The sequence below is a fragment of the Hyperolius riggenbachi genome, chromosome 11, assembly GCF_040937935.1.
Source record: "Hyperolius riggenbachi isolate aHypRig1 chromosome 11, aHypRig1.pri, whole genome shotgun sequence".
Classification (NCBI taxonomy): Eukaryota; Metazoa; Chordata; class Amphibia; order Anura; family Hyperoliidae; genus Hyperolius; species Hyperolius riggenbachi.
Window position 1 is genome coordinate 192,904,786 of NC_090656.1, and position 14,632 is coordinate 192,919,417.

Here is a 14,632-nt window from a genome sequence, read left to right on the forward strand (position 1 = left end):
CGACGCCTATGCTGGATCTCAGAGGTAAATATGTGCTGGATCGGTGCGACACAGAACGAAGTCTCATTAGAATCAAGAGGCTTCCCCCTTCTGAGGCAAGTACCTCCAGGGGCCCTTTTCTTTATTATAGGCTTCCTTTAAGGCATGTACGCTAATGCACAAGATCTTGACGAGCAATGTACAGCAAAATTAAATTAACATCCTTATATTACGTCACATAAGTAATAGATAAAAGACACCAGACCTGAAGGACAGTCTAAGTGGTCCCTCGCTGCAGTTCCGCTGCCCTCCAGTGTGCCCCTTGACCCTCCTAAAGATCCTAGACCATAGCTGTGGTTGCAGGCTTCTATGCATCCCTCTCGATTGCACTCCTGAGGCCGGGAGCGTCCTGCGGTTGCACAGTTTAAGTCTTTGCAAACTGCGTAAGCGAAGAACATTCCCAGTCAAGTGAGACCCGCTTGCACAGAAGCCTGCAACCACAACTATGGTCTGGGGTCTTTCAGGGGGGCTAGCAGCGCACTGGTGGGCATCGGAACTGCAGCGAGGGACCACATAGATTGCTAGAGGCTGGAAGAAGCCCCAGGTAAGTAAAGCTCATCTCTTACTCTTCAGCTCAGAGGTCCTCCAAGTAATGTAAGCTAAGGATTGTATGCTTGTTAAAAATAACAAATACAAGAAGAGCTTTAGTCTAGTTGTGAAAAATGATTTTTTTTAATTTGGAACACTTACATCCTTTAAACTCATCATTTGATCTTTGAACCCCAAGAACCTGTGCCCAGTGGACCTTGGTGACAGTATACTGCAGGGGAGTTTCTTTTTCTTATCATTTAGACTGCCATTCCTTACAAGTGATTATTGGAAACCCCTTCCTTGCATAAATCTGCCATATTGACAATTACACTCAACCCATGCTGATCATCTGCAGAGTTCTGTCTTCATATCCATCCACAGAACAACCCCACAGTGCATCACTCAGGAGACTCGCCGGTCATCTGCTGGACTGCTTTCCCCAGTAATGGGCATCCGCACAGCTCAGCTGTAGCATCAGGTGCTCCAGTTCCTCTTCATCATCAGGGAATCGTTCTATGACTGACTGGACCAGACCGGACGGGCTGCTGTCATACCGCACAGCTTCTACAGCTTCACCTGGGGAGAAACATCATGATTATCAGTGCCACAGCTCAGCTACTGATGTATTCCCCAGAACAGCCTACAAATCCTTTCCCAAGCAGGGAATGTTGGGGGACATTTATCAAAACCAGTACAAGGAAAATCGGAGCAAAACTAATACAAAAGTGAAGCAATTTTGTACCAATTTTTCTTGCACTACTTTTGATTTTTTGCCCCTCTACAGTGTTGTGCCAACCACAGGACTTTAAGTTCAACTATCATAAAAAATGTTAAACGTTAGAATACATACATACATACCTCCCAGATTACGATGAACTATAAATTGCTATTTTTCTATGTGGCTGTCACTTACAGTAGGTAGTGACGGATCTGCCAGGTTTTGGACTCGTCCATCTCCTCATAGGGGAATTATCAGTTTCCAAATTAACAAAAGCACTTACTAAACTGTCAAAATAATGTGCAAGCGAGTAGGAAAGCTCGCAGACATCTCTATAGATCATTTCCAGGGAGTACTTTTGTAAATAATAAAGGTAATGCTGAGAATCCACCATCAGGAGGTGGACTAGACCAAAATCTGCCAGATCTGTACTACCTACTGTAAGTGACAGTACGTCTAAAACCCAAAAGTGGGTAAAGTACACCTGAACTGATGGAATATGATGGCTGCCATATGTATTTCCTTTTAAACAACAACAGCTGCCTGGCAGCCCTGCTGATCTATTTGGCTGCAGTAGAGTCTGAATCACACACCTTAAACAAGCATGTGGCTAATCCTGTCAGACTTCAGTCAGGGAGTCTGAATCACACACCTTAAACAAGCATGTGGCTAATCCTGTCAGACTTCAGTCAGAAACAGCTGATTTACATGCTTGTTCAAGGTCTATGGCTAAGCGTATTAGAAACAGAGGCTCAGCAGGACAGCCAGGTAGCTGTATTGTACAGGAAATAAAGGTCAGCCTCCATACCCCTCTCAGTTCAGTTGTACTATAAAGCGAATAGCCAGCTACAATGCTAGATTCCACGGGATATGTGCTTTAAATGAGGCTGTAGGCATCGTCTATTACACTTCTCACTCACCCGTCATTCGCGTGTTTATCTGTACAAAGGATTTGCGCTCCTCTTTTCTCAGGATCACAATGTCGCGTAGTGTAAGAAACTTGTACGTTTCAGAGTCTGTAACTTTGGAGTATCCATCGTACATCTGACGAGCTCTTTCTACATCTGCTGTGGATTTGTATACCTGTGGAAAGCAAGGAGGCATTGACCAGTGCTAGATTACCATGGGTAGGTTTCAGTAATGTATGGTAAAGGAGACATAAGGGGAAAGCGCTCCGGGGGAGGGGGGCTTCACCTCAGAGTGCTTCTACAGCCACTTCCTGTATCCCACATTCTACAAGGTCTTGTTGAATATGCTTTAATGGCCAGATACCAGTTTGTATAGGAGTGCATCTGTACTGCACATACTAGAGTACAGGCCCCGCCTGCAGCACCTCATGCGTGGCCATTTCCTCTGTGCACAAGCAGTGCTACTTGTATGTGCAGAACATACTCACACAGGCACAGTATGGCCATGCTTGCAAACAGACCGAACAAAGTTCAGAAACAAAAAGGTGGGCCTGGGCAGCAGTGGCGTACCTAGGGCATGTGACACCTGGTGCTGGGTATTAAAAGACACCCCCCCCCCCCCAAAAAAAAGAAAGGAGCGAGTATGGCATGCTAAGCGCACCACGGCAGGTAATGCCAGGTATAGGTGTCCCCAGTATAGGTGAAATAGTGCCCCCCCCCCTAATGTTGGCCTAGTATAGGTAGTAGAGTTACCCCTAGTTTAGGTAGCTACTATAGTTGCCCCAGTATAGGTAGTATCACTCCCCTCTCATGTATTGCTCCCAAGTCATGCTCATATGGCACTTCCCAGCCTCCCCCTCTGGGGTGCTGCTACAGGGCTTCCGAGCAGTGAGAGGGCTTGGAGCTCTGCGGCTCTCTCAAGTTGATGAAGGCATGGGGGGGGGGGAGCCTCCCCGTGGTGCCCCTGGATAGTGCTAACTGTTGCACGATCGAATCCCTGCAGGGCAACCATTTTGCGGTAATTTGTTTTAGACCCTGCATATTATGGCATGTGAAAGCAAATGCATATTTGCATGAGCATTGCCCCGTGATTAAGCCAATTAGGCCAAATTTGCAAAGCCAAATATATCAGGTTTGAACTTGGTGTTTGAAGCACATATTCCTCTTCTGCTGTGTAGGTAGTATAGTTGTATACTGCCCCCAGTGTAGGTAGAATAGTTGCCCCAGTATCAGGATAGTTGCCTCAGAATAGATAGTATAGTTCCCCCCAGTATGGGGGGGGGGGGGGGAGGAGGAGAGGAAGCTTGGAAGAAGGGGCAGTGGGGACAATGGCGGGGAGGGGGGCCAGATCCCCAGGTCCTGGCATTCCAGGCGATGGCGCGCAGCATCATCGTCACGTGACACTATTCTCCGCCATCTCCAACGCTCGCTGTGCTTCATGATTAGTGGAAGCACAGTAAGCGGCAGCAAAGGCAGAGACCAGTGTCACAAGGTTCCATCGCCTGGAACGCAGGTGAGTCATTCCTCTCCTCCCACTCCTGTCTGCCGCCGCTAATTTAGAGGGGGGGGGGGGGGGGGGTTGGGGGTTGGAAGTGCTGTCCCTTCTTTGGCCGCTTCCCCCCTCCTGCAACATGGCCTCTGTGGGAGGCCTTGGTGACACCCCTGTCCCGTTGGTCACCCGGTGCGCTTTGCCCTCCTAAGCCCAATGGCAGGAACGCTACTGCCGGGCGGTCACTTATTAGCACTCTGTACAGGCTCTGTCCTGTACTATGTGCGATTCTAATAAAACTTTGATTTAAGCATACAACACAACTGTGTTGTGTTGAAAGTAAACCATCACACACTTACTTCCTCATTAACCATTATATATACACAGGGGTTGGACAAAATAATGGAAACACCTAACATTTTGGCATCATAATCTTTGAACATGTTTTAAGCAATCAAAACTTGACATAGGTTAAATTTTTTTGTTTATTATTTTTGTTATTGGATAGGTTTAATTAAAATGTTTTTTTTTACAGATATTTAAACAAAAGTTGGTTATAATTTATAAAAATGGCAGATCTCTCAGACTTTCAAAGAGGCCAAATTGTTGGTGCTCATATGGCAGGCGCTACTGTAACAGAAACTGCCCTTGCTTGGCATTTCAAGAGGTACTGTCTCAAAAGTAATGACTGCCTTTGAAAGAGAAGGAAAAACGTCCCCAGCAAGGCACAGTTGTGGCCCGAAAGTCAAGTTGTCTGAGAGAGACCATCGGACTCTAAACCGAATTGTTAGAAAAGCTTGCAAGACCACGGCTCCTAAAATCCCTGCAGAGCTGAATGAACACCTACAGAACCCAGTTTCCACAAAAACTGTTCGTCGGGAGCTGCACAAATCTGGATTCCATGGAAGAACTGCAATTAGAAAACCTCTGCTCTCAAAGACAAATGTTTCAAAGCATTTAGAGTGGTGTAGAAACCACCAGAATTGGTCCCTCGAGCAGTGGAAAAATGTGATTTTCTTTGACGAATCATCGTTTATCTTATTTCCGACCTCCGGCTGAGTGTACATTTGGAGACAGCCGAAAGAAGCATTTCATCCAGACTGCCTTCTCCTAACCATAAAACATGGAGGGGGTTCTGTGATGATCTAAGGGGGCAATTATTTCCCTTCATGGAAGAATTAACAGCTGAGACTATTTAGGAATTTTGGGCGACCAAGTTCATCCTATGGTTCAAGAACTGTTTCCGGCACGAGGAACATTCTAATAAAGTTGAGCATCTCATCTGGCCACCACAATCCCCAGACCTCAACATTATTGAGCATTTATGGTCGTTATTAGAGATTCAAGTAAGAAGTCTATATCCGCCGCCATCGTCTAAATGAACTGGAGGGTGTTTTAACTGAAGAATGGGCTAAAATTCCTTTGGAAACAATTCACAATTTGTATGAACTAATACCTCTGAGAATTGAAGCTGTATTACTCATGAGAACATCTAGAGCATCAGCGCCATAGTGATAAGCTAAACTTACCTGCAAACGTTGTAAGAAACTCTGAATCGCTGGTCGGCCCACACTGAGAATCTTGCTCCTGTCTAGCGTCACATGTGCATCTGGACGGCCATCAGCTCCGACTTTCTGAGTGACAGTGACAAAACCTTCTCCAGCTTCTAAGAGGACTCGAAGAATGACAAAACGAGCCTGCATGTGAGCCTGAAGAAGATAAAAAGCACAATGTGATCAAAACCAACTCCCAGAGTAACAGGTTAACCTTTTACGGACCAGATGGCTCTGGCTTCTTTCAAGTGCAACTGTCTGGCATAAAATCAAAAATCAATTAATAAGTTCAAGTAATAAGGATGCTAACTAGGCAATCCAAAAGTTAAAATCACTATTACTTTTCTGGTTGATAAATGATCATTCCCCAGTTTACTTGAGTCTTATTTGGTACACAAAAAAGGAAGTTGCAGGGCATGCTGGGTTGTCCTTTTTTGCTTCTCTACTCCCCCTCAGGCTCAACTAATGCAGCCTGATTGGCTGAAGCCTCTTTCCCTCCTGCTTTCTTCTCCCACACCTCTGGTCCTCTCTGATTGGCCAATATTTCTCATGCTGAGACAATGCACTTTCTATAGTGAAGGGCGGGCAAATCAGGCAGAGGAGTGTAAGGGAGGAAATGACATCAGGATTGGCTTCAAAATAGCCACAGTTAAAATGGGAAATGCCTAGAAGGATTTTCTCATTTTTTACTGTAGAAAAAAAAAATCACTAAAATCAAAACGTGGACAGTGCAATACATATATTATGTAAGTAGAGCAGGTATTTATCGAATATATGTGTGTGTGTGTGTGTGTGTGTGTGTGTGTGTGTGTGTGTGTGTGTGTTTTTCTGAAATAGTATAGCTGACAGCTCCTCTTTAAGACCAGAGCCATCTGTGCCCCTGTAAAGTGATGCAATTGCTGTGATTGGCTCACGGCAATCACAGGGGCAGGAGCCAAGGAAATTGGCTTCTGATCGAGACACGGAAGCTCTGCTGCCAGCGTGACAGAACAGCGTGCGGATGCAGCAACACAGAAACAGTGAGAGCGAGCGGACGGCGCGGTGGAGATGATTGAAATTTACACCCTGGCAAGAACAACAGCTCACAAACAGGGTGTAGCTTTCAATCAACATGGTTGTTTCCAGCAGGGTACAGCTACAACCTGCATTCTCTGCTCACATCCTACCCATTAGGCCTGTGTCCACAGACATTAGAATTCAGAATTAGACATAGGTCTGACTGCAAATCTCGCTGCAGCCACACCTCTCTAGCGACTGACTCAATAGACAGTCTCATTCACTAGGGAATTGACACTGTGATGGGGAGCGCAGCCCGACTCCCACTGCTCAGTAAAGCCAGGTACAGACTTTTAATCATGATTGGCTGATCACTGACCAATTTTACCGTCTCCATGTAGTTTGAGGGTAAATGGATTTGGAATACCCTGAGCAGATTGTGTAGGCAAAACCCTCATACTACAAGAAGGTGGTAAAATTGGTCAGTGATCATAATATAAAGGGTGTTCCATACAGGTCTGTAAGGGGGCTGACATACACAGAATAGTGCCTTTTTGCTTCTCTACTTTCCCCTCAGAGTCAACTAATGCAGCCTGATTGGCTGAAGCCTCTTTCCCTCCCGTTTTCCCCTCCCACACTTCTGTTCCTCTCTGATTGGCCAATATTTATCATGCTTAGACAATGTACTTTCTATAGTGGAGGGCGGGCAATGAATACACAATCAGGCAGAGGAGCGTAAGGGAGGAAATTACATCAGGATTGGCTTCAAAATAGCCACAGTTAAAATGGGAAATGCTAAGAAGGATTTTCTCTTTTTTTACTGTAGAAAAATCACTAAAATCCCCCCCTCCCCCCAGAAATCCCAGTTGCAGTGCAAGAGTGCACAGTGGGGACACAGGAGACTGATGAAAGATAAAAAAGGCTGTTTAAAAATCTGACCCATGGGATTACCATTTCTCTCCAGCAGAGCCAGCAAATAATGAGTGGCATGGGGGTAGGGTAAGCATAGAGCCATCCCGCTGTAGTCAGGTGGTCTGGATTGGACTGAACAATAGTCATCTGTTGTCATTACTTTATTTAGAAAACAAACCTGTCTCCATTTGCCAGTCTCTGGGGTGTAGAATTCCAGCCCCATTAATCCAGCCCGGACCATGTTCAGCCAGTTGACATACAGAACATCTTGAGCTTCCTGAGATTCATGGCCAAATATCCTGCAAGATGCAACAGACGAAGGGTTAAACTGATAAAACCGATTGGTGCGCAATATCTCTGTGCAACACGAGGTGTAAAGGCTGTGTCCACGGATCAAAAAAGTAAACAACAAAAACAAAACACACACACACACACACTGTATATATATACACACACACACACACACACACACACACACACACACACACACACACACACACACACACACACACACACACACACACACTGTATACACACACACACACACACACACACTGTATACACACACACACACACTGTATATACACACACACACACTGTATATACACACACACACACACACACACACACACACACACACACTGTATACACACACACACACACACTGTATACACACACACACACACACACACACACACACTGTATACACACACACACACACACTGTATACACACACACACACACACACACACTGTATACACACACACACACACACACACACACACACACACACACACACACTGTACACACACACACACACACACACACACACACACACACAGGAAATGAATGAAAATTCAGTTTTGTTGATCCAAAGATTATTTTCACTGTACACAATGCGGTCTCCACATAAAAGCAACACTTCTCTGGTATGTAAGGAGCAGTAAAAAATGTTGTGGTATCTGAGGTGGGTGGGTTCTGGCTTGCATGCAAATTTCATGCAAGGTGTGTACCGCTTTCTTCCATAATTTCACTGCACTAGCTTCAAAATCTGTTTATTTACACTAAATCTGTGCAACTCGCAGGTACCATTATATGTGTGCGGTTGGGGGTCTGAGCTGTGGCAGAGCCCCCCCCCCACCCCCATTACTCATCAGTATTTAAAGTTTTCAGCACTTTATGGGTAATGCAACTTGCAGGTCACATTAGTGGAAGGACAGGGCCTGCTGCTGCATTACAATGTGAAACTGAAGGTCTCCCTCTAGCATTGGGAAGACCGTGAACCTGGTTCAGCCCGTGCATATGTCAGTACTGCAGATCTGAATACATAATATGTCTAGGAGTAGCCCGGCTTCAGCCACTGGACTTGCAGTATATGGGAGATTCTTGTAGATGTGAGTACTGGTGGCTGCAGAGCGCCGTCTCATACACGCCCCCTCCTGGCTGGCACTCGTGACGTCACTTCAAGTCAGTGATGTAGCTAAGGAGCTATGGGCCCCGGTGCAGATTTTATATTGGACCCACCCAAGCACTCTAAGCATAACAATTGATACTGCACACCAAAACCTGCCAAGGACAACAACAGTGTCAGAGGTGCAAGAAGGGGGACGAGGGACATCTTGTTAATGATTACAACTATTTAAAGGTGGAACGGTCGCGAAAATCTTAAAATTTAAAAACACATACAAATAAGAAGTTAATTTCTTCCAGAGTAAAATGAGCCATACATTACTTTTCTCCTATTTTTCACAGTTATTTTGGTTGAAAAAAGACATACGTCCATCGAGTTCAACCAGTACAAGGTACAACTCCAGCCCGTCCCCCACATACCCCTGTTGATCCAGAGGAAGGCGAAAAAAACCCTTACAAGGCATGGTCCAATTAGCCCCAAAAGGGAAAAATTCCTTCCTGACTCCAGATGGCAATCAGATAAAATCCCTGGATCAACATCATTAGGCATTACCTAGCAATTGTAGCCATGGATGTCTTTCAACGCAAGGAAAGCATCTAAGCCCCCTTTAAATGCAGGTATAGAGTTTGCCATAACGACTTCCTGTGGCAATGCATTCCACATCTTAATCACTCTTACTGTAAAGAACCGTTTCCTAAATAAATGGCTAAAACGTTTTTCCTCCATGCGCAGATCATGTCCTCTAGTCCTTTGAGAAGGCCTAGGGACAAAAAGCTCATCCGCCAAGCTATTATATTGCCCTCTGATGTATTTATACATGTTAATTAGATCCCCTCTAAGGCGTCTTTTCTCTAGACTAAATAAACCCAGTTTATCTAACCTTTCTTGGTAAGTGAGACCTTCCATCCCACGTATCAATTTTGTAGCTCGTCTCTGCACCTGCTCTAAAACTGCAATATCTTTTTTGTAATGTGGTGCCCAGAACTGAATTCCATATTCCAGATGTGGCCTTACTAGAGAGTTAAACAGGGGCAATATTATGCTAGCATCTCGAGTTTTTATTTCCCTTTTAATGCATCCCAAAATTTTGTTCGCTTTAGCTGCAGCGGCTTGGCATTGAGTACGCCGCTATGTTGCTGTCTCTTACAGTAAGTATTAGAAATCTGACATTACCAACAGATTTTGGGCTAGTCCATCTCTCCATAGGGGATTCTCAGCATGGCCTTTATTCTTTATAAAGACATTCCCTGAAAAAGATTTATACAAAGATGTTGGCCAGCCTCCCTGCATACTTTGGCAGTTGGACAGAGCAACTGCCATTTACTAAGGGCTTTTAAAAATATAAGAAAACCCTGAGAACCCCCCTTGAGAAGATGGGCTAGTCCAAAATCTGTCGGTAATGTCAGAATTCTACTTCTTACTGTAAGGGGCAGCAACATAGGAGAAAAGTAATTTATGGCTCATTTTACTCTGGAAGAAACCTACTTCTTATTTGTATATGTTTACAAATATTTTAAAATTTTCGTAACAGAGGTCCTTTAAAGCATCTATAAGAAGTGTTTATTACCAGCACAGAACCAACAAAGAGCTAATACTGCAGTTGAGGAAGCAGGGCCGGGCCGAGGCATAGGCTGGAGAAGCTCCATCCTCAGGGCGCAGTGTAGGAGGGGGCGCACAATTCATTCAGCTGTCATTCCTAATTGTGTTTGAAGCAGAAATAAATACGAAAAAGGGGATTCATAGCAGTGACTGCAAGCCAGATAACTAGATATTAAGGTGTTGGGGAGGTTGTGGGCCCTGTGGACCTCTTAGTCTAATAGTAATCAGTGTGTGACAGCTGGAGTGGCAGGGATGGAGGGGCGCACTTTGGTGTGTCAGCCTTGGGTGCTGGAGGACCTTGTCCCGGCTCTGTGAGGGAGGGCTCATCGGGACCCCTTCAGCCCAAGGGCCCCGATGCTGTCACTACCTCTGCACCCCATATTGCTACGCCACTGCTTCAAGCAGGAGCCAATCAATACTCAAGCCCGACATTTATGTAGGAAGTAACATCATCTGCATACGTCAGTCTCTCTTGTCTCGCCACTAGCCGGGCTGGACTCCTGCATTACACTGCTCCGGACTGTGCGAATTAACTAACCGGCTACGGATCTTTACAACTTGGGAATTGCCGAGTACCAGCCTTCCCATTTTGGTATTTCCCAGATCGCTATTAAAATATATGAGCATTTACTTCATGCATACTTACCCTGATTTGTCTTATTAAAATACCAAAGTGACTCACCAGCACGTTAGCCTGAAGCAAACTTTTAATAATCGAGCCTCCTAACTTGCTCTTAACATAGAAATCTATTTTAAGCAGATGCTATTTTTATTTTTCCTAATGCAGAGCGGCGGTGGATGTGACTGACAAGTGTGATGCTGTATTACAGGTAGCCGACGACATTAAATATTGTTTATATGATATTTAGTATCCAATTCTATGCAGATTTCATGTTAAACTGATTTTATACTTGATAAATGTCTGAGCGGTGTTTGGGAAACGCACTTATAAACTTCCTATTACTTTAGGGAGTGTGGGGAAACTCGTCTCATTACTTTAGGGAGTGTGGGAAAACTCGTCTCAATCTAGCTGCTGAGTATTTAACCCATTAGCAGCTTCAATAGAGTTATGCTGTTTGAGAGAAGTACGCAGCTTGTGACCTCAGTCGGCAGAGCTCGTACTGCTGTAAAGTCTTGGAATGCTTTGATCTCTCCCTGCTAGTAGAAAATATAGAATCTGAAAGCAGAAGTCCTCTGTTACTGTCTCACACTGCCCCCTAGTGGCAAGTGGCCATAAATACATGTTACAGCAGAACGAATTAGAAGCAATGAAACAGAAAAAGTGAGAAATAAAAAAAAAAAAAAATGTGCTAAATTAAATTGGCTGCTAAAGGGTTAATTGGTGCAACACTGTCAAATCCATTTCTTCAGAATGACAAATGGGTTAATATGGATGAGCGTTAAGATCATTTTGGCTGAAGTGTAGAACTTACTTCAGCACTTCTTCATTGACGCACAGATAGAGGCCGACACATTCTGCTCTGCATTCCTCATAGGTAGAGGCGATAGTAGAGAATTTACTGTCCCATGTCTCCCCCGGCTTATACCAGCTCTTCACCTGATTGGAGGGATGGAAGGTTAGCTGAGCTCATACCATTAATGCACAACAAATCTGTACCTACCTTGAAACATACCTGACAGCATGCGCTCACAGCTGAAAAATAAGTTATTTGGTATTTATCACCTTCCCCATACCTCCCAACTTTTGGAGCCAGAAAAAAAAAGTGACACTAAGACCCGCCCCTGCTGCACCTTTAGCCACACCCCAATTTTTAATGCAGCATGCCCCTGATACAGTTCCCGGTCTAGTGGTCCCCCCGGTTCACAGTAATGGAGAGGTGAGCAAAGCAATTCTTCCACTGTGCCATACTCTGAATTTATACCACTAGGGGGAGGGGGGCACACTCAAGGTCACAGGTGGGCTGCACGGAACCTGGGGCAAACTTCCCAACCCAGGGCAGTCCCAGCGAAATCAGGACTGTTGGAACTTACAATTTACCCCCATATTCACATCCTTTCCCCAAACTGAATGTTACTTCAGATTTTACGCTCTATTCAATGTCAATAAAAGCCAACTTTGTATCTGAATATTTGCAAAGAAACTTGGACCAAATATGGGGCATCAGCCCAAAGAAACCTATCAAGTTTCAAACGTTTTATTTTAATTACACAAGAAATCTAGTTGGCTCTTCCAGGTAACTGCTCCAGTTTTGCCCAATTTCTTTGCATTTATAATGATGTGTAATAAAATTATCTTCGTACTGCATAAATAAATCAACAGAGTAAGGACCACTGAAATGAGAGGTAAATGGAGGCTGCCATATTTATTTACTTTTGAATGATGCACATTGCCTGGCTGCTATGCTATTCTTCTGCCTCCATTGTAATACTTTAAGCCATAGACCCTGAACAAGCATGCAGATGCTGTGAATGAAGTCTGACAAGATTAGCTGCATGCTTGTTTCAGATGAGTGATTAACACACTACTGATGCATGAAAGAGCAGCAGAATGCCAGGCAACTGGTATTTTTTTAAAATGAAATACATATGGCAGCCTCCTTATACCTCTTGCTTTGGGTTCCCTTGCAGGGAAGCACTGTGGCAGCTCTGGAATGCAACATACTGTGGCTGGTACTGAACAACTTCTCTTTCACCTCTCCTCTCAGAGATAGGTTGGCTCAGTGGCGCAGGTAGAAGCAGAGTACCTCTCTGTGATAGGCTGTCTTAGTGGCCCAGGTAGAAGCAGAGTACCTCTCTGTGATAGGCTGGCTCAGTGGCGCAGGTAGAAGCAGAGTACCTCTCTGTGATAGGCTGGCTTAGTGGCCCAGGTAGAAGCAGAGTACCTCTCTGTGATAGGCTGGCTCAGTGGCGCAGGTAGAGGCAGAGTACCTCTCTGTGATAGGCTGGCTTAGTGGCCCTGGTGGAAGCGGAGTACCTCTCTGTGATAGGCTGGCTTAGTGGCCCTGGTGGAAGCGGAGTACCTCCCTGTGATAGGCTGGCTCAGTGGCACAGGTAGAAGCAGAGTACCTCTCTGAGATAGGCTGGCTTAGTGGCCCAGGTAGAAGCAGAGTACCTCCCTGTGATAGGCTGGCTTAGTGACCCAGGTGGAAGCAGAGTACCTCTCTGCAATAGGCCGGCTTAGTGGCACAGGTAGAAGCAGAGTACCTCTCTGTGATAGGCTGGCTCAGTGGCCCAGGTAGAAGCAGAGTACCTCTCTGAGATAGGCTGGCTTAGTGGCACAGGTAGAAGCAGAGTACCTCTCAGCAATAGGCTGGCTTAGTGGAACAGGTAGAAGCAGAGTACCTTTCTGTGATAGGCTGGCTTAGTGGCACAGGTAGAAGCAGAGTACCTCTCTGTGATAGGCTGGCTTAGTGGCCCTGGTGGAAGCGGAGTACCTCCCTGTGATAGGCTGGCTTAGTGGCCCTGGTGGAAGCAGAGTACCTCTCTGTGATAGGCTGGCTTAGTGGTGCAGGTAGAAGCAGAGTACCTCTCTGTGATAGGCTGGCTCAGTGACACAGGTAGAAGCAGAGTACCTCTCTGCAATAGGCCGGCTTAGTGGCACAGGTAGAAGCAGAGTACCTCTCTGTGATAGGCTGGCTTAGTGGTCCTGGTGGAAGCGGAGTACCTCTCTGTGATAGGCTGGCTCAGTGGTGCAGGTAGAAGCGGAGTACCTCTCTGTGATAGGCTGGCTTAGTGGTCCTGGTGGAAGCAGAGTACCTCTCTGCAATAGGCCGGCTTAGTGGCACAGGTAGAAGCAGAGTACCTCTCTGAGATAGGCTGGCTTAGAGGCACAGGTAGAAGCAGAGTACCTCTCTGAGATAGGCTGGCTTAGTGGCCCAGGTAGAAGCAGAGTACCTCCCTGTGATAGGCTGGCTTAGTGACCCAGGTGGAAGCAGAGTACCTCTCTGCAATAGGCCGGCTTAGTGGCACAGGTAGAAGCAGAGTACCTCTCTGAGATAGGCTGGCTTAGTGGCACAGGTAGAAGCAGAGTACCTCTCAGCAATAGGCTGGCTTAGTGGAACAGGTAGAAGCAGAGTACCTCTCTGTGATAGGCTGGCTCAGTGGTGCAGGTAGAAGCGGAGTACCTCTCTGTGATAGGCTGGCTCAGTGGTGCAGGTAGAAGCAGAGTACCTCTCTGTGATAGGCTGGCTTAGTGGCCCTGGTGGAAGCGGAGTACCTCCCTGTGATAGGCTGGATCAGTGGTGCAGGTAGAAGCAAAGTACCTCTCTGTGATAGGCTGGCTTAGTGGCTCAGGTGGAAGCTGAGTACCGCTCTGTGATAGGCTGGCTTAGTGGCACAGGTAGAAGCAGAGTACCTCCCTGTGATAGGCTGGCTTAGTGACCCAGGTAGAAGCAGAGTACCTCTCTGCAATAGGCCGGCTTAGTGGCACAGGTAGAAGCAGAGTACCTCTCTGTGATAGGCTGGCTTAGTGGCACAGGTAGAAGCAGAGTACCTCTCTGTGATACTGTATAAGCA

General features: G+C 45.8%; 1 protein-coding gene across 2 annotated transcripts in view; it reads right to left on the reverse strand.

The window, feature by feature from the left end:
* Positions 1–682: 682 nt before the first annotated feature.
* Positions 683–14,632, reverse strand: part of DPP3 (dipeptidyl peptidase 3) — an 83,367-nt gene continuing 69,417 nt past the window's right edge. For both annotated transcript variants that reach the window (XM_068259518.1, XM_068259519.1), the window contains 5 exons: positions 11,590–11,714; positions 7,325–7,445; positions 5,215–5,394; positions 2,209–2,371; positions 683–1,146 (listed from right to left, as the gene is read on the reverse strand). In XM_068259518.1, the coding sequence (XP_068115619.1) occupies positions 989–1,146; positions 2,209–2,371; positions 5,215–5,394; positions 7,325–7,445; positions 11,590–11,714 (747 nt within the window). In that variant the 3' untranslated portion in view covers positions 683–988. The remainder of the gene's footprint in view (positions 1,147–2,208; positions 2,372–5,214; positions 5,395–7,324; positions 7,446–11,589; positions 11,715–14,632) is intronic.